Raw genomic sequence first — 20,667 nt, forward strand, 5'->3', positions numbered from 1 at the left:
AAGAGCTTCTCAGAGATCTCAGAACTGCTTTTCCCTTCATTGCTGTGGGGTCTCACACCTTCACTGTAAACGAAGAAGCCTTATGACTCAATACTGGGCTTGTTGGTGCATAGGTCTCACAAATGGAATCCTGGTCCGATACAACAGGGAGAAAGATTTAAAGCATATCTGAAGCCAAATGTTTTTCTTGTTTTTAGCTTTGGATAGAACGCTCAGATGGATTGAGGGGTTAGAAGCCTCTGGTGAGATTGTCACAGGGACTAATCTCATATCAGGGGAAATCCTGAATTTTGAGTAGCCACTAGGAAGAGGAATAAATGGAAAATCTTCCCCATGAGGGAGTTAGACTTACTTTTAGAGAATTATGGTTTCACCTTCTGTTGTGTATACAGGATATGAAGTAAAGAGAAATGTCCCCAATGAGACACAGGGACTTTAACCCTTTTCTACACTATACAGAATGCAAAAAAGATTTGACTTCAGATATTCTTTAACCCTTTTGCCTAGAGTCAAAACCAGTTTTGCCATGAAGGACCAGAGTTGTTTTAAAAAAAACTAGTCAGGTGATGCACTCGCTTCTGGTGCCCTATCCTGATCCACCATAGGGATGACCTCCTCAGGACATGCTACACAACACTCCTGAGAATGGTTGGTGTTGATGCTTTGAGTCTCAAACTGAGGATGAACAGATACATTAACCGCTATTTCCTGGCCATGTACCGAACTGTCTTCTGAGTCACCGGCTGGAGATCTGCTCCGAGCCATATCAGGACCAATGGTGTAGATCCCAGAACAGTGCTCCTTCTCCACCTCATCGGGATCCTCCAACTTCACTGCTTCAAACATCTCCTCCATAAAAGCTCTGCAGTTAAATATGAGAGGGGGCAGAGGAATACTTCTGGCCAGTTCTTCTATGTAACGGGCAAACTCCATGGTTTTGAACTGAGTCACCTTGGCCAGCTCCAGAGTCTTAGCAGAGGTGATAATTGGAATACGCTTGGCAATTTCAAAGGCCTTCTGGAGCTTCTCTGCCCCTTCCGTGCGGAAGAACTCATTAATAGCTTTCTCGGTCTTCCGCAGGTGACTGCTCATCATGCAGAGCCGAGTGATGTTCAGAATCAGGGTGATGGTAAAGGTCACCAAGCAGACTATCACGTAGTATATGCCCATATCCCCAGAGGTGAAAGTCACCCGAAGGGTAACGGTGTAGAAGGAGGTGGCATTACCAACTGGACACATGCAGGTATACCGCCCTCGATCGGCAAATGTTACACTTGTAATGTTAAGGGCTCCAGTGGAAGAGATCAGCCATTTCCCTTCTGTAACAAATGAAATAGAAACAGAAGAGACAATTAAAGTATTCATAAACCCAATCACTAAAACATTTACTTTACCCATGTAATAATAAAAACAAAATATCAATCTCTTTAAATTTGCAGCTTTCATTAAAATAACACTTGGTAATCCTGCCATGCAGGTCCTTGTGCAGGCACTTCCTCTTATGAGGATGACAACGCTCTGTCTTTACATCACCACCCTCGAACACATGGGCTGCCAACAAAGTGGCTGTTTTAACGCACATTACACAGGCATGGCCCACTGTCACCATCAGGAAAACTACCCTGAGAAATGCCATGCAACTATTGCTGCAGTGCATGTAGACGATGGATGAGATCAGCAGCATGGAGATACAACAAACAATGAAAAAAGTTGAAAATAAGGATTTTATATGAAGAAAAAATAAAAAAAGATTGTACACAGCGCTTCAGCAAACTAAATGTCATTGATTTAGGGTTTACATCTACTGAACCTATGCTCAGACTATACACATTAATGCATTTACATATTCTGAACAAGCAGTAAAACACTTTAAAACAAGCCCCCATTCACCTCTATATCTTGTTATTGTGGAGAAATTCACTCTCAAAGTTCACAACAGAAGGTGGTGGGGTTAACAGCACTGCCACGGACTATCAATGTAGGTAGGGTTAACAGCATTGACATGACTACCAATTAAGGGTCTTCTTACAAACGAGCTGCACTTCCATAGATCTCCGTACATTTAAAAGCAACTATTAATATAACAAGTGCATACTGTGAAACAGAACTCCCACCTTTCACGCATTTCACCAATCTGGCTTAATCATAGAGGCCTCTATAATTAAGCCAGATTGCGGACACGGATGAGAGGTGTTATACATGGGAATTCTGTTTCACAGTATGCATTTGTTATATTAATAAAAAGTTGCTGGGGGCTCTGATTGCAGTCACTGACAGCCATTGCCTGGGGCTCTGATTGCAGTCACTGACGGCCATTGCTGGGGGCTTGATGGCAGTCACTGACGGCCATTGCTGGGGGCTCCCATTGCAGTCGCTGACAGCCATTGCTGGAGGCTCTCATTGCAGTCGCTGACAGCATTTGCTGGGGGCTCTCATTGCAGTCACTGACAGCCATTTCTGGGGGTTCTCATTGCAGTCACTCACAGCCATTTCTGGGGGTTCTCATTGCAGTCACTGACACCAAAGCGGGGCGTTATTCTTGCAGTCACTGACACCAAAGCGGGGAGTTATTCTTGCAGTCACTGACACCAAAGCGGGGCGTTATTCTTGCAGTCACTGACACCAAAGCTGGGCGTTATTCTTGCAGTCACTGACACCAAAGCTGGGGAGGGTTATTATTGCAGTCGCTGACACCAAACCTGGGGGTTATCATTGCAGTCAGGGACACCAAAGCAGGGAATTACTATTGCGGTCACTGACACCAATGCTGGGAATTACTATTGCAGTCAGGGACACCAAAGCAGGGAATTACTATTGCGGTCACTGACACCAATGCTGGGAATTACTATTGCAGTCAGGGACACCAAAGCAGGGAATTACTATTGCGGTCACTGACACCAACAATGGGGCCTATTTTACTCCCACTTTTTCTTCAGTGTACATAAACACAGCAGGACCGAAATGCTTGATCATTGAGGTGTGTTATAGCCCATTCATTTCAAATGGGCTGCCTAACATGATGCAATGTGCTTCAACACACGAAAACAAGATGCATAATGTGTGGCCCTCTGAAAAAGTGTTGGGGGCCACACTTGAGACTCTCTATAATTTTCAAGTTGACCTCTACAGTTTCAGAAATTGACCAAAAGCTGACTTCAGAGTCCTTGTTGTGAACAATATGAATTGAGGATAAATGATTTCACAGTACAAGCAGCTAAAGAGGTCAGGGATGGCTTGTTTTAAAGCCTTTTTACTGTTTAAGAATCTGCAAATACTTGAATGTCTATAGCCTGGGCACCGGTTAGAAGATGTCAGGTATTCTCAGAAACCTTTGAATTTTGGCTTGTTCTGTTGCGTGTACTTACAAAACACATTAACTATGTTACAGAAAAAATATGAAGTTTGCCAAAACATTTTATCCTAGTCCAAACCCTTCTCCTCGATTATCCCCACAGCTAATACTTGCTATAATCTTGTCCGCTGGTGAAAGGCAGATAATTATTTTACATCTGCTGCTGTATATACCGAACAAGTTCAGAACTTAGATGCAAAAAATAAGCCTGGCTTCTAATTTGCTTTATTCTGAGAAGGTAAATTGCCAGCTGACTGCCATGGGTTAAATCACTACCTAAATACCTAACCTATTTATGAATACTTCCTAAAGGGAATGATGGTAATCTCAGGATATAAATTTGCTCAGTCTAATAACGATTGTTCAGTACACGCATCACTAACTAGGAAGCCAGTCAGATAAAAAGCACTGTAGCAAATTAAAATACTCGGAGTGCGGCAATCCTAAGAAATGGCTCATTATATCATCTCATAAAGGCATCATCCAGGAATTACAAAAGAGTTCTTCTGGATCACCTCCATGATCTAAATCAACTGTATTAGATCAAACTATATTGGAAACTTGGTGCAACTCCAATAAACCTAAATGCTCTTTATGGTGGTGTGCTTTTGTTTTTTTTAATTCTAGGACTGAAATGCTACTTGTACAGGAACTGTTTGCCGTCAGAAGGCAAGCCCAATGTTTGCTTCATCCTACATGCATTACACAGTGGACCACGGAGAAGATGGGCTGACTGACCACAGATCTTCTTGCAGGCGCATTTCTCCACTTTGGTTGGAGCAGGCTGCAATCCCCCCCCCCCACCTCTAGCTGGAGCTATGTGGGTGATATTTAGTAGCTCAGTCATGGTACTACAATTATCACTAAGGCCTTACAGATATGGGCTTCAGGTCTGTAGAAGAGCAATGTGTACAGCATAGAGGACAAGAATCACCAGCACTCAGTAATATCATTCAATATATCTGTATATTTGGACAAAATCGCCACAATGAAAGAAGCCAACGTTTCGGGGCCACACAGGGTCCCTTCATCAGGGTGAGAAGATGTGACCTGTATATTGATATTGAATGATATTACTGTGTGCTGGTGATTCTTGTCCTCTATCTTGTGTCGGGAGCGCTGTGTGGAGTACGGAGGGGCTGCCTATCTACGTCCAATGTGTACAGCAGTCTTTTAGAAAGCTTTAGCAAAGCTTTCAGCCATCTTCAAGCTACTCTGTTAAAGTCTTTAAAGCTGCAGCAGATCTTATTGTAAGTGAAGACTATCATTTTAAACAAGGCTAGCTGGCTTGATCAAACCTGAAATGCACACTGAAGCCTGCAAGCAGCTTTTTAAAGCGACAGTCGGCACTTTCATAAACATCTAAGGCTTCAACAAAGCTGATTAAAAGCTTTGCAACAGCTTGTATGCTGCATCACATACTGAAGTCCATATGTACAAGAGCAGAGATCGATTGTGAACGAATAGCACATACGTCTTAGTAATATCCCCCATCGCAAACCATACCGATGTACTCCAGAATCCAACAGGTGCTGGAACACAGTATACAATCTGGAAGAAAAGTTGTCTGCACACCATTCAGCTTGGGAATATCGTCTTTATTTTTATTTCTTTAGCATGATGTATGGATCCATATGTCATGCTAAATGGAATACAAATAAAGACGATATTCCCAAGCAGAATGGTGTGCGGACAACATACAGTATCTTCCAAATAGAACATACGGCTCACCTCACGCACGCTCAAGTGCTAACAGGCTTTACAATTCAGCAACTACAGATAAGGGCCTAAATAATGACATAACAAGGAAGCAGCAACCCAGAACTGCACCTCTGCACTGCTAGACTCCCCAAACGTAATTCGTTTATAATGAAACCAGTAAAGGAACACAGAAGCAGATAGATGTGTTTTTTAAGAACCCCTAATTAAAGTCTGTAATTATGGGTTCTACTTCGAATACATCTAACTGCTGTCATGTACATTTAATGGTAACATGGGTTGCCATCAGAGCCAGATCAGCTACAAGACAACATATGCAGAAGCAAAGGGCCCAGGGAAGTCCAGTGGACCCCCAGCTACAACCTGTATGCTCCTGCAGTAAATCAGAAATATAGCACAGTTGGTTAAAGCTTTGTACCTGCCATTCAGTTTACAAGGGAAGGTGCACTTGTAGCCAGTTGATGTCTGATGGGACCATGGGAGTACAAACAATGCAAATGGAAAAACTTCTATGTGCCTACTGCAACCTTATCAATGTCAGGTGACATTGGGGGGCAAAGCTACTACCTTTCCTAGGTCCCCACTCTGATGTACCCTGTCTGTTGCTGCCATGCAGAGACAGGTTACTACATAACACATTTTAAAAGGATCCCATTCAAATGATTTGAATAGGACCAGCAGGGGAACACATTCAAATATTTAGAACGTTGAACATTTTCTTAATGTGATGCAACACAGCATGTATGGTTACATATGCTTCATTGGAAGCACTGCTTTCTATAGATCGGTCATAGTGCATTATATAGGGTAACGGGACTAGTGTGAATGAGCCCATTTGATGCATAAACATGCTGTGGATGTCTGAGCCCTGATTAATGCTTTATCTTTTTGTTATGTTTAGTTACATAGTATTTGAGGTTGAATAAAGACACAGGTCCATAGAGTTCAACCTTTGTGAGCGTGTGTGTATGTTCCAGAGTTCCTGTACCCCTGTATGTTACGGTCCATGAGGAAGGTATCTAAATGATTTTTGAATGATTCAATACTCTCTGCTGATACCACCGTGCGTGGAAGAGAGTTCTACAATTTTACCGCTCTCACAGAAGAAGCCCCTACGCTCCTTGTGGTTAAATCTTTTTTTTAGGTGATGGCCTCTAATCTTCTTTGGGGAGTTTACAATAAACAGCTTATTACTGATATTACCATTAAACAATTTGTACATCAAAAGCATATCCCCTCTTAATCGTCTCACTTCTAGAGTGAACAAATTAAAATTTAGTAACCTTGTCTCATAGCTTTGGTCCTCCAGCCACTTAAAACGTTTTGTTGCCCTTCTTTGTACCCTCTCCAGCTCAAGGACATTCTTTCTGTGGACTGGTGGCCAAAACTGAACTGCATACTCAAAATGAGGCCGCACCAGTGTTTTGTAAAGTGGCAAACTTATTGCCGTGTCTCCAAAGTACATTCCCTTTATAATACAGGACAATACTTTTAGTTAATAGATTTTAACTATTTCAGCATTGAACTGGATGAGTGCCACACCACAATGACATATGCATGAATGTGGCAACAGCATAACATAAAGCTCTCCAAATGTTACTATAGATAATCCACTAGGGGGGGATCAGGAAGCAGAAATGCTGCGTCACCCACCCTCTGGTGAATTCTCCAAAGATCTATATGAAGTGCTCACTGAGGCCAATGATAAGTAGTTCCATTAAAAAGTTCTGCAAACCTAGTAGATAAATACCCTGCCAATAATTCTGTAACTATTGCCACCTAATAGTTATATTTATCACTGTATCTAGTTCTGGATGATGCATGCACCAGGGGAAGCTTAGGGGTCCTCAGAGTTTTCCATAGTAAACCAAAACATCTGACGACTGCTCCATTATAAACTGCCTTCGTTAGTGTGCTTGATACGTTTTACTGAAAGAGTTAGAATTATATAATAAAAAACAGGTCAGACCCTGTGGAAAATATGTCAAGAAGACTAATCTGGTGGAGTGGGGGGGATGAGCTGGAGCAAACCTGTCCTGCAAAGCAGCAAGTTGTATGTGACTCAATCTGTATAACAGCACTGGGTCAATTTGCACTGTCACACAGGGAGCCCATAAACCGGTGTAACCTATGACTTCAGAAACCCAGCTGTTTACATAGGGCTGTATTTTACTTCAGGAGGTTGAATGGAGCAGTTGAAGAGCATAGAAAAGTAAATATATGCTCTATGGGGGCCTGCATTATAGGGAGACTGTTGCCTCCCCCTGCATGAGCAAAGCACAAACTTACTTTAAAAGAATAACTATGGGGTAAGTGTTTCTCCCCATAGTTCTCTTTAGCCAGCTGTGGCCGCCCCCTCCCCCGTTCGTTCCCCCAGTCAGTGCTGATGGAATGGAGAGGGGGGGGGGGGGGAAGTGGAAATCACTCACTTCATAGTTCTCCTTTAAGGCCTCATTTACACGGACGTGCACAGTCATACAGCATGCATGTCCTTGCAGAAAAATGGGCCCAAGAGGGACAGGTACTGCATGCAGCCGTCTGCACATCTCTATGACAGAAAGCAGCTGCAATCGGATACACGCCGACCCAAATGTGCACATCCGTACAGGTATGTGCAAGTTCAGGTAAGCATGTAGCTGAGTGCAGCCACACCCTGCGAAAGAGATATACAGGCAGCTGCATGTGGCTACACAAAGCACTTGTCCCTCTTAGGCGCAGGCTTCTGCATGGACGTATATAATGTACAGCTGTGCACATCCGTGTGAATGAGTCCTAAGGGGATAAAAACTGCATATAGTGCCTCTAGACTGTAAATCTAACAATGGACACTAATGAGAATCACCAGATTCCAGCAGGATCCCTCTGCAGTGTATGGCTCAAACTGGTATCAGAATACATCTATAAAAAAAAAAAAAATCATCCATTTTGAGTTGTGTTTCAAAACAGACAAATATCTTATTGAGATTTAATATAAAACAAGAAGAGTAAATGTATTATAAAAACGCAGATCACTTCATTTAACCTTACCTCCTTCCACTTCTCCAAGTGCACGTCCTTTGGAGTTAAACCACATGACATCCTCATTCTGACTGGCGTTAAGGTTACACTCTATGACTGTGCTGCTTCCTTCTTTGGCTATCTGGTCTCGATGGGCTGGAGAATTCGCAGAGATCTGCAGCTGAGCGTGCATGGATGCATTGTGGAGACTAAGGACCTGCGTGATGTTTTCCCTGCACTGTGCAATGCAAAGGACAGTGCAGAGCAAGAACAGGGTCCTTGAACAAAGGCAGGAAAGAGACCTTCCCATTTGGTCACCCAGATAGAGACTTCTATTCCAAGACAGAGGTTTCAAACACAAAAAGCCATCGGCAGATCTCTCATATGACGCTAAGCAGCTGATTCCTGGACTTTACTAACAAATTTGTACAGCTCCATTCCTGTTAAGGAAAAATTAAAAAAGGAAGAAAAAAAAAAAACAGCGTCAATCACACATATCACAACAAAGTATTTTTCGCCAAACCGCATACTTACACCTGTCAATGAGCGCAGTGAAAAACAAGTTACACAAAAGCTAGTCAGACCAGATTAGACCAGACTTGATAACAGAACGTCAGCAGTTTTATTGTGATCAAGTGACTGTCTGCAAAACTACCAAACTAGCTCTTAAAATATAAAAACGTACGCAGCTGGTTTCATGTCACTTTTACTGGCTGTCAGTTATGAATCCTGTGCATGCGATTTTTACGGCTGGAAAAGTACAATAACTGGATTATTCAATAAGCACGCTTGGCACTGTCCAGATATTCATGGACGGTCTGTAAAAAAAACATGGATTAAGCATGACTATAAAGTCTGCAGAAAATGTAATGTTTTGAAGGTTTTTTTTTCTATATATTTGAGTTTAAACCAATTACAACATACTGATATGTTAAACTGATGCAGAATTTTTTTTTTTTACATACCGGAGTTGCCCTTCAGATACAGCATAAACCTTTATATGTTGTGCGGCGTGATGCCAAAGTGTCAGAACATTTGGACTGTCACACACATATATGCCAGGTACACAATAAAATGCAGCCAGACTTTTAAAGGGTTTCTGATGCAGCGTGTTAATAAATAGATCCTGATCATACTCATCACGCATCACTAGTTTACTAGCCAACATATCAGTATGGATGTCTCATCACTTCCTAAAACTCAGTCTTTTAAAAAACTGAGCTCATGATATCCCCCCCGACTTCTCCACTGAGCTCGAAAACATAATTATCAGCACCTCCATGCATGCATGGGGGGAACCCCCACTATACCCACAGCAAGACCACCAGCGACAGAGGACCCAGTAGCAGAGCTGCACAGCGGGGGGACCAGCGATCTCAAGACCGACTGGACCAAGGAAAATAAACATGGCAAAGCGTTCCTGGGAGGTAGGAAACTGAGGGACGAGGGGGTGGGAGGGTATTTAACCTCTTTTTGGGTTGTGTTTCCTGTAGTAGGAGGAGCCAATCATTTCTCAGGTTGCTGGCCTGGAAGATGATTGGAGAAAATATAATTATCAGCCCCTCCATGCATCCCAGGGTGCTAACGACCTATTGATCCCTTAACATGAGCGGAGGTCTCAATGGCCAACAGGGTGCAACTGTGATGCTACAGTAGCTCCTCTATTGGATCAGAACACACAGTCCAGCCTTCACGCCCCATGTGCAACAATGAGACTTGGCTGTCTATGGCCGTCACTGGTTTTCCTTCCTTGGACCACTCTTGGTAGCTCCTGACCACTGCAGACAAGGAACATCCCACAAGAGCTGCAGTTTTGGAGTTGCTCTGACCCAATCGTCTAGCCATTACAATTCGGCCCTTGTCAAATTATCTCAAACCGCTACACGTTAGACCATTGCAACCTTGATTTACTGATCGCGATTGCAATGCTTTACTTGCTTCTAAGCAGAAAAAAAAAATGAATGCACATTTTTCTTTCATAAATAAGTGTGCATTTATTTTTTTGCAAAACGTGGAAAATAAGCACAGATAGGCTCATGAAATGGGGATGTACCCGTGAAAACATTTATTTTGGGTGGCATTGCACTTTAATGTGTTCAGTATCTGCAATCCATGCTAGCTTCCTGTAGAGCGGTCTGTGCCTCCCTCTCCAATAATAAGTCCCAGCACTGCTCGCTCTCAACGGCGGCGTCCCCTCCCTGGTACACAGATCCTCTCACCTGCCAAGTTCACAATCCCCTCATCCGCATCCGTACGCCTTCTCCGCCCAGCTGACATCCTCCTCCCGGAAACGTCGCTCTGCCTGACATATCGCTTCCGGGTCAGGCTCCGGGTTGACCCCAGTGGTGCTGGGTTTCTGTCTGTGCTGGGAGCTGTCAGTGACGTGGCGGCGTGAGCTGCCCAACTCTGGTGACGTAATCACGCAGGAGGACCCCCAGCCAGCTGCTGCGCCTGAGACAGGTAACGTCACCTGCGTGCATGTGCTGGAGAACTACGAGTCCCAGCACGTCCACACATCCTCCGCTGACACACTTACATCGCCTCTTCTTCCCTCTGAATGTGTCACGCCTAATGTATGCATGGTGTGCATGTGGCAGACAGTTTTACTATTATTGCTAGTGTGTGTGTATATATAGATATAGATCTATATCTATATATATCCAGCATCTTTCTGTACTGAATCAATAGGTCATATAGGGGCTATAAAAAGAGTTACTGTTAGGTATACATAGAAGGTACAGGGTTGCACCTTGACACTAAGCATTGTTAAATGAAGGTCTCTGACTTTATGCTTCATTATAAAGGTGGCCATACACTTTACAACCATCGCAAGACCTTAGTCTTGCGATGGTTGCAAAGTACTTAAAAAAACGTACGATCTGCCCATCTTGGACAGGCAGATCGTACTTGCATCATCGCTTGCGATCAGGGCTTGCGATGACTGCAATGAGGGGCGGGCTTGCAAGCACGGCAAACGGGCAGTGTGCGCGTGCACACACCGGCCCGTTCGTCAGTTGTCGAACAAGCAGGCCACTCACTCGCCGAGAATCGTACGATTCCCGGCGGGTTTTCCAGCCTTCTTGTTCGATGGAAGGCGTGCGACCGTACAGTAGAAACGGCCGCACGCCTTCCATACACTGTACGATTCTCGTACGATCGCGGGATTTCCCGCGATTCTCGTACAGTGTATGGGCACCTTTAGGGACCTGTTTCGAGGGTTTTTTTTTCACTTCAAGGGGGTTTTGCATTCCTATACAAATCTATGAGATTGCAAAACCCGCTTGAAGCAGATTAAATGCAGGTCAGAAGGAGGCCAACTGCAGGTCAAATGCACCTGTCAATGAATTCTGAATCAGCTCAGAAGCGTGTCAAACTGATACCATCGACTGTCAAGTGTGGACAGAGCCCCATAAGCTGGCTATACATGTTACAATATGTATAGTTGGCTTCAAAGTGGACTTTCCTGGCAAATTAAATCCTGGCAAATTATTGCAAGATCCCCCCCCCCACAGATGGCTTTTGTCAGATTGCCCAGAAAAAAATGGCTTACCTTGGCTCCTTCCCTTTGATGCTTCTGCCAGGCAGAGGTGACATCACTGTGTCTTCCTGCAGAGCTGGGAGCACGAAATCTCATGAGATATCAGAGACTCAGCTATCCCAGAGGCGGGGTGACTTCACCTGTGCCTTCCAGAAGTGTTGAAGGCCGGGCCTAGGTAAGTCATTTTTCTTTCCAGGTGATCAGCTTGTTTACAAAAGGCTTTTTAAAGCCATTTGTGTTGAGGGCAGGGTGCTTGAAAAAAAATCAGACCTTATGTTTGTCATGGAAATATACATTGCAGAAATTGTAACTCTTCCCCTCCCTGTACATAGCTAATAAAAGAAAGAAATAATTGGAGTTATGGTGTAATTAGCAGATGCATGTGCCAGTTGTCTGCATTGCTGAAAATGTGTAAACAAAAAGACTGACTGTGTACAAATTACAAATCCTTTGGCAGGCAAAACATTAGACATATACAGCAAGTATTTCAACGGTTTCAGCTCTTTGGCTGGAGTTCTACTTATAACGGTGCTGCTGACTTATAATAATCCAAAGCAAAAAAACTATAATGTTATATGGAGGCATGACAAATTTCAGCTAGGAACTGTAAGCAGGTAGTGGGAGTTCCTTATGGTGAAGCATCTGTGTGTTAAAGTGTATATAAACCCCAAATCGATTTTTCAGTGTGCTTGGCATCATGTTGCACTGTATACAGTTTTCTTTAGTAAACCATTTTTGGAAAATCTGTTATAACATTTTTTTAACCTGGAGATCCTGCCACTAACAGCATTTCCTGTTACAGGATGACATTGCTAATCCCCTGCCTTACAATTAGCAGCAGCTTTGTTAACCTGTGTTCTATCAAAGTTTGTGACTACGTTAGAATGTGTGACCGGTGACGTGGTCACACATTTTAACGTAACCCCGCCCAGTTTTACAACGGTGGAATGTGTGACCAAACACGTGATCACACATTTTACCGTGATCCTGCCCAGTTTTTCGGCGGTGGAATGTGTGACCGCCAATAGGTCAAGAATTCCAACGCTTTCTCAGCTTTTCCAGGGCAGATCAGCATCGCAGGTCGTATGTGCAGGAGAACCGATCTGCCCTGGAAAAGCTGATCGGTCCTGAAATGTGACTTCTATCCGACTTTGTGAGTGCGGTGAAATGTGAGATCGCACTCACAAAGTCGGACAGAAGTGAGATTTCAGGACCGATCAGCTGTTCCAGGGCAGATCGGCTCTCCAGCACATACGATCTGCGATGCTGATCTGCCCTGGAACAACTGAGAAAGCGGTGGAATTATTGACCTATCCGCGGTCACACATTCCACCGCCGAAAAACTGGGCGGGATTACGGTAAAATGTGTGGCCACGTGACCGGTCACACATTCCAACCTCCAGCCATGCAGGATCTCCAGGTAAGAAACTTTGCAATAGATTCACAAAAAATGAATTGCTTAAGAAAACTACATTATGTAGGACATGTCGCTGAAAACTAGATATTGGGTTTAAATAGACTTTTTCTCTGTTTTCAGCTGATAACATGGTGTAGGCTGTTGCAGGTGATTATTATCATGAATTAACTGACATCATGTTAATGAGCTTGGTGTTATAGTATTAGAGGTGTAGTTCATGGGGGGAAAAAAAGCGGCTCCAATTACTTATGTATTATCAGCATATATTCTCAAAATATTGCATTCACTTTTCCGTTACAGTAGTTGCTTATTGTTATTAAATATGACTGCGCTGTCCAATAGGCACCAAAGTTAAATCATGCTGGACATTGGACAGACCTGCTCATTCATGCCCCCTCTATGTGAGGATGCTTGTAATTAAGGATGGGCTCAGGCGTGTTCGCAGCTCCACGTGCCGAGCCCGCCAGGAAGCTGACAGCGCGCAGTGCCAATCACAGGCACTGAGACATTTCCCGATCTCTGCAGCTGCGGACCGGGAAAATGTCTCGGTACCTGTGATTGGAGCTGCGCACGCTGTCAGCTTCCTGGCGGGCGCGCCACGTGGAGCTGCGAACACGTCCAAGCCCATCCTTACTTGTAATAAGGAGTGTGGTTGTAATGTACCTGGGCCAGAATAGAGCCCTGGAGTACGTGCATAGTAAATGCATTTCCACTAAGAAAAAAGGGAATTTTCGGGCATTTACAAGAGAAAGTACAGAATGTGAAATGATCACTTTTACTATGTGTATAAAACCTTTATTTTACAAGTATAACTTAAATCCATGGTGCAGCCATGGCACAGGGTTCACACAGCATTATGGGTTTTATGAGAAGAGAGTCACCAGAAACTGTTTGCCTCCCGACTCTCTAGCTATGGTTCACAGTCCCTTCAGAGCGGTCCCAACCAAACAGAGATGGCAAGGAGCCAGGGGAATGAGTCAATCTTCAGTGGTGTGTATATATTCCCCCCTCCCTGAGCTAAAACAACAGGCGTTATTCAACACAGCAGTTAAGAGGAGACAGAGAAATACGTGACAGCTGTTGCTGACCTCCTGATGAGAATACCAGATTCCTGGCTTTCTCTAGTTTCCATACAATTTAAATAATTGACCTGATACAAGCATGCAGCAAGTGAAGTCAGAACTCCCAGTCTGCCTACTTTTGTCTGGGTCAGTGAAGCCAGCAGATTAACATGACTGTTGGGAAACGTGTGCCCTTGATGCAAGCATGCAAGCATAAGCAGACCCTGTATATCTGTCATGGCAGGTTTCTTTTTAAAAGATTCAGCATTCTGTGTTCTAAGAGATTGGAGGATATGACGAACTGTGTTCTGTGTGCTTTTGTAAAGTGGGATTTTTATAATTCCTCTAATCCTTTTTTTTTCTTCTTTTTTTTGCTTTAGATCAGAAGCTTCTGAAATCAGAATCACCTGCATTCCTTTGCAGAGCCTGTTTAGCAGTAAGTATCATGTATAGTTTTTTTTTGTTGCAGAAGGGACTCTGTAAGGTCCTGTTCACACAGGACTTTCTGGGATTCCTGTAACAAGAACCATGAATTCCTGCGGCGGGAATCCCAGGTGTCCCGTTCAGATGTGGCCGCTTTACCCATTGAAGTAAATGACAGGGTGACAGCGGCTGCATCAGTCAGCAGCAGTCCACATGTAATCACATCACATTACATTACATGCCGTTTGGAAGAGAATTGACATAAATAGTTGTTGCTGGACACATTTATCCCAGAAGTCCCCCATGTGAAGGGGCCTTAAGGTGCCACTACACTGCTCGATTCTCGTACGAGAATTGGGCGAAATCCCGCGATCATACGAGAATCGAGCAGTGTGAACTAAGACGTGCGACCGTTTCTACTGTACGGTCGCACGTCTTTTGTCAAGCCAACATCTGCCAAAAATCTCCTACCTGCTTGTCTGCAATTGTTCTTTTTTCTGTGCACTGAGCCAGCAAGCTGAGATAAAGTATCTCCCATGTGCCAAATAAAAGTCAGAAAACGTTACAATTCCTTATCTGAATATTTGTTCTGGTTCAATGAGTTTGAAAACACCACCAGGCACCACACAATATAACGGGGGCCACTCTCCCCCTTAAAAAAAAAAGTTTCCAAATTACTTCTCATCCTCTCCACACCAGCCTGGACTCAGAAGAGAATGCTGCTGATATCACTATGTGAGAACCATTCTCAGAAGCAATTTAGACCACTTACCACCAACACCAGGGGTGGAGAGTCATGTGATATTCAAAAAAAGGTGTGTATACTGAACATTTTTTAAAATAAATGCCAGGGACGTACTCCAAAAGAGAAGGGGGAATTCATATCTTGGAATTGGACTTCAAAGGCTTTTTGATACCGTCCCCACCCCCACTTACCTCCAGGCTGCCGCTATTTTGTTAATTTGGCACGGCTGCACATACAGAGCCGCGTCATGAACAGGATCTGTTCATGGCGTTCGGAGAGAGACAAAAAATGCATTTTATTTCTTATTTCTTTTTTTTTTTGTAAAGGTGGGCTCTAGCTTTAAATATATATTCTTTATTGGCAATCCCTAAAATATGAACATTTGGCAAGCAGGAGCTATGTGAAAAGAAACCCTGTCAGGTGACGGTATTTTACTTGTGGCAGGTACATGTTCTGGGTCAGTGAAGACAAAGCATTGACATAATAGACAAAGAACTATGCGTTCCGGAGGTAGAAATCTGCAATAACAGGTTACATATATCTGTCATCACATGTGTACTTTAACCTTTTCACTGCCAGACCACTTTTTTAACTTTGTTACGCAGTGTTAAAAGACAAACTTTTGGCTTAAAAAGTTACTAAACACCCCCAAAACGATATATTATCTGGAATCAGAGCTCCTGCAACATATAAAGATGGCAGTCACAAAACGATCAAATCTATATTTTCAATAAAATTACACTGAGATTGATCTTAGTTCATGCAAACACACATTTTCCATGAAATATAAAGATAAGACCATGTTGAGTCATTAAATACCAATTAGGTCGACTTTAGAATTGCGTGTGAAAAGGCAAATAAATTAGAAACCTTTGCAACCTTTATCAGTTTTAAGTTCACTGTAAATGATTCTTCTTCCTCTGGCCTGTGTGTTGTGCAATCGGCATGTATATATGCATGTGTATGCGGGTGCGGGGTCCTTCAATTTATTTTATCTTTCTTTACTTTCACAAATGAATGTATGTATTAATACAGTGGAAGTCTGTTAAACCCTGCTCTGAACCCAAACGGATTGATGACGGATGCTGCAGTCCAGATTAGACTACAGTGAACGTGGAAGTGCTCAGAGTTGAGCTCTTCTGCATTCATTGCTCACAAGGAGAATTGGAGAACCAAAGTTCCTTGATATCCTCCCATTCTCCATCCTTTTTTTTTTTTGCAGTTTGGGCTTCCAAAAAAGAGTGAGTCCAGGACACAACACTTCTGTTGTGTTAAAGGTAGGGATGCACCGATACCGGTTTTTCGGTATTGAGTACGAGTACCGATATTTTTTTTTCAGTACTCACTGATAGTGAATACCGATATCGGAAGTCCCATTAAGGAAGCCGGGTGGCGTATAATGACTCGCCGCCCGGGTTCCTTATTAGCCGGGAAGCCGACTCCATGCTTCCCCGTCACCAGGTGACAAGGAAGCATGGAGCCAGCTTTCAGGTCAATAAGGAAGCTGGGGGGTGGGTAATGACTCGCCGCCAGGTTTCCTGACTAATCAGAAAGCCTATCATTACCTGCCACCCGGCTTCTTAATTGCCCAGGAAGCCGGCTCCATGCTGTTTTGTCGGGTTGCTGTTGATTGGCCGGGAAGCCGGCTTCCCTACCAATCCGCATCAAGCCAGCTGTTTAGCTAGTTCAATGTTGATTGGCTGGGAATGCCAGCTTCCCAGCCAATCAGCATGGAGAGCCGACTTCCCGGCCAATCAGGAAGCCGGGAGGTGGATCATTACCCCCCTGCCAAGCTTCCTGATTGGCCGAGAAGGCAGCTCCATGCTAATTGGCTGGGGAGCCGGCTTTCCAGCCAATCAGCATAGAGCCAGCCAAACAGCATGGAGCCGGCTTCTCGTCCATCAGAAAGCTGGGCGGTGTTTAATGACGCGCCGCCACCTTCCTGATACCGGAAGTTCCAAATACATGGCATCGGCACCATTACCGATATTAGTATTGGTGCATCCCTAGTTGAAGGGATCAGGCTCCTTTACAGCTGCCCAGATCATTTCCACAAAAAGAGCAGAGTTGGCAGATACATTTTCTAAAAGAGTTGAAGAAGGATTTTTTTTATTGTGGAAATATTCACATGATGCTGTGCTTATAGAGTACTTCACAGTCTAATCTCTATACTGTGGGTATACACACATGGTAATGCCACAATTGGATGCATATTTTTGGACTGGCTTTCAACCACGCATGAAGGTAAACACAACAGGTTCACTTTATATCTTGTCCCTCCCTTGCTGCTTATAATTACCCATTTTTTTCTCCACTGCCCTATTCACCTGAATCAGGAATGAGAAATAAGCCCTGGTCTGATCTTTCACAAAGCTAAGGACTCTCTCATCTCCCAGGTGACAGGGCTAGGGGCTGGCTATTGACTGGTGAAGCACACAGCACTGGATCTTGGGAGAAAGAGAAGAGAGAGTCAAATGCTACCCATGCCCTGAGATGTAAGGTATTTCACTCTGCTCCAGGAGCAGAAGGATGATAAGCAGGTAGGCTGATATTTGTGAACCTGTTGCTGTTCCATGCATGAAAAGCAAGAGGTTTAATTCAGTCTTTTGAAGTCTTTACATAGATTAGCTCCTCATTTATGACTTTATTAAGAATATTTACTTTATTTACATGTTTTTTGTCCCCAGATGTTTTAAAAATGTCTGAAAAGGACAGCACTGAAAGCACTGGGGAGCCCAGCCACCCCCCAGAGGAATTGAATGCTAAACCTAAAAATAATAGTCCTGGAGAAGAGAAGAAAACAGTCTCCGAACCTGTGAGCATAACCCGGAAACGTCCGGAGTACAAATCCAGCAGCCTATCCACTGAGGAGGAGGAGGAGGGTCAAACACCAGACAAGCCCGAACAGGTACGGGGATGAGAGAGATTCTAGAAATCCAAGAGCCTTTGCAGTGTACACAAATTAATATACTGTATTCTGGTTTTTTTAAGTCCTAATCCTGCTGGCATTCCATTTTCATTAGCTAAATAAGCTGCTATGATAAGATATTACAGACTTCATGGAGGCTAAAGCTCAAAAGGACCAGGTCCATACTGATTACCCTTTTATTAATCAGCATTGGTGTGTTGTAAGCAGTACCAAACATTTACAGTAGCTATTGTACTTTATCACCAGTTTACAGAAGTAAATGCCTCTCAGACTATTAGCTGATCAGTAAGCTTAGTTCATTCACAATAGGTTTTTTTATATCTGTTTATTTTTTTCTCCTGAAGGATTCTGCTGCCAAGTCGCCTTCATCCTGGGGATACTGGGGGAGCTGGGGAAAGTCTTTAATATCTACTGCTTCAGCCACTGTGGCAACTGTAGGTGAGTATTTGGACCCAACAATAAAACCTAGTAATGTGATCCTCAGCCTACAGTTTGTATTGTTGCTCATGCAGGACAAAGCAATATGGTTTACTTTTATAACTTGCGCCCTAGCAGGGCATTCTAACCTCCAACTGCTCCATGCAGCTGTCAGCACAACAGTGGGATAGTGCACTTTAATTACACTTCTGGAGACCTTGTTGCCAGACCAGATGCATTTAACATATTTTTTTGCCTGTTAATTACCTGTAAAATCCTCCCTTGTGTAGACATCTGAAAGCCATGACACTGTTGTCTTTTGCCACCATCTTGGATTTCAGCATATTCATATACACTCTATAGCAGTGACGCTCAATATACAGCCTGACAACTCGGTGTGCAGCCTGCCTTGTCCTCGGTCCGCCACTTTAAGGGCACCTGTAGCTCTGCAGCGTGGCAGCAGGGTTTCCGGGCACTGCAATGTTATTTGCGCTTCAGTGCCCAACACTGTCAGGCAGTGTGATCTAAACCCAGCAGTACCACACAAGTAAAGTCTGACCTCCAAGTTCAAACTAAAGAGCCGCACTTCTACATTGTGGTTTTTTATTGTGTCAAACAAGCTTTTTTGCTTATTCAGCAGATTTACAAAGCCAGATTATTTGCTTGGGCTTAGTTATAAAAGTAGTCCCAACCTTGTTGGGGAGAGAGAGTGACTTAGGAGCATATGGTCAGGTAAGTAATCACTGATCACCTATGCTGGACGGTACATTTCACTCCCTCTCCACTGACCACCAATTGGGGGGGGGTTTAAAAAAAACACTGCCACTGGCGACCAAAGGAAGATTGCTTAATTGAACTGCCACTGGCGACCAAAGGTAGGTTGTTAAATAAGGCTGGTCATACACTGCTCTATTTTTCTTGTTCAACCATTGGGCTGAATGAAATAATAGAGCAGATTCCTCCATCAATGCTACGAGTGCGTTTGAAGATTTTCCGACCGGCTCCTTTGATCAGCTGATTGAGGGATACCGGCCGAAAGGGTGCTGACAGAGGCACCCACTGTGCAAATTCACACAGTGTATGGCCACCTTAACACTGCCACTGGCGACCAAAGGAAGGTTGCTAAATATCACTGGCCACCAAAGGAACATTGCTTTATGACACTGCCACTGGCCACCAAAGGAAGGTTGCTTCATGACACTGCCACTGGCCACCAAAGGAAGGTTGCTTAATGACACTGCCACTGGTCACCAAAGGAAGGTTGCTTAACCACTTCAAGACCAGGTGTTTAGACCCCCTTCCTGGCCAGGCTATATTTCAGTGTTCAGCGCTGCAGTACTTTGACTGACATTTATTCCGTCATGCAACGCTGTACTGAAATGAATTTTATACCATTTTTTAGGGACAGATAGTGCTTTATTTTGGTGGTATTTAATCACCACTGGGGTTTTTATTTTTTATTATAATTAGGAAAAATTACAGAAAATTTTGAAAAAAAAAGTATTTTTTTACATTAGGTTAGGAAACATTTATTATTAACCAGTTTTTTGGTAAAATATAAAAGATCGGGTCACGTCGGGTAAATAGACACCAAACATGTCAAGCTTTAAAATTGCGCGCACCCGCGAAATCGCAGAAAACTACCATACCCAAAATTGGCCATAGGCGACACTTTAAAAGCTTTTACCGCTCATCAGTTTAGTGTTATCAGTGATTGATGGCCCTAGAAGGCATCGCTGCCTGTTTTTTAAAAAAAAGAGGGCGTGTCTGAGCGGACGTCTAAAGACGCCCGCTCAGATCTAGAGAGCTCCGGGCCGGCTGTTTTTCTACTACGGCCGGCCCGGAGGCAGTTAATGACAATGCCACTGGCCACCAAAGGAAGGTTGCTCAATAACACTGACACCAGCCACCAAAGGAGGATTGTTAAATAACATTGCCACTGGCAACTAAAGGGGGGTTTCTAAATAAGAGTGTCACTGGCCATCAATGGGGGGTATAAATGGTACGGCTACTGAGCAACATTGCGTAGGTTGACAGCATTGAAACTGACAACCAATGTTAGGGGGGAG

The 20,667-nt window shown here is 43.7% G+C and overlaps 2 protein-coding genes across 2 annotated transcripts in view; one reads left to right on the forward strand and one right to left on the reverse strand.

Annotated features, from left to right (window-relative positions):
• Positions 1–555: 555 nt before the first annotated feature.
• On the reverse strand, positions 556–8,466 carry LOC108796132 (microfibril-associated glycoprotein 3-like). Its single transcript, XM_018567557.1, has 2 exons — positions 8,099–8,466; positions 556–1,319 (listed from the first exon to the last, which is right to left on the reverse strand). The coding sequence occupies exons 1-2, from the start codon at positions 8,376–8,378 to the stop codon at positions 556–558; spliced, it is 1,044 nt and encodes a 347-aa protein (XP_018423059.1). The 5' UTR covers positions 8,379–8,466.
• A 9,478-nt stretch (positions 8,467–17,944) lies between these two features.
• FAM114A2 (family with sequence similarity 114 member A2) overlaps positions 17,945–20,667 on the forward strand; it is a 22,643-nt gene continuing 19,920 nt past the window's right edge. Inside the window, exons 1-2 of the mRNA XM_018567556.1 lie at positions 17,945–18,160; positions 18,526–18,619. Of these exons, the coding sequence (XP_018423058.1) occupies positions 17,951–18,160; positions 18,526–18,619 (304 nt within the window). The 5' untranslated portion in view covers positions 17,945–17,950. The remainder of the gene's footprint in view (positions 18,161–18,525; positions 18,620–20,667) is intronic.

This window comes from Nanorana parkeri, unplaced genomic scaffold, assembly GCF_000935625.1.
Source record: "Nanorana parkeri isolate BGI_ZX_2015 unplaced genomic scaffold, ASM93562v1 scaffold1061, whole genome shotgun sequence".
NCBI lineage: Eukaryota > Metazoa > Chordata > Amphibia > Anura > Dicroglossidae > Nanorana > Nanorana parkeri.

Bases quoted from the DNA above. Each gene is read 5' to 3' on its own strand.
- LOC108796132 (XM_018567557.1), bottom strand. From the start codon at position 8,378: ATGGGAAGGTCTCTTTCCTGCCTTTGTTCAAGGACCCTGTTCTTGCTC. The intron at 1,320-8,098 runs GTAAGGTTAAAT...CATTTGTTACAG, and splicing joins ACTTGGAGAAGTGGAAGGAG to AAGGGAAATGGCTGATCTCT.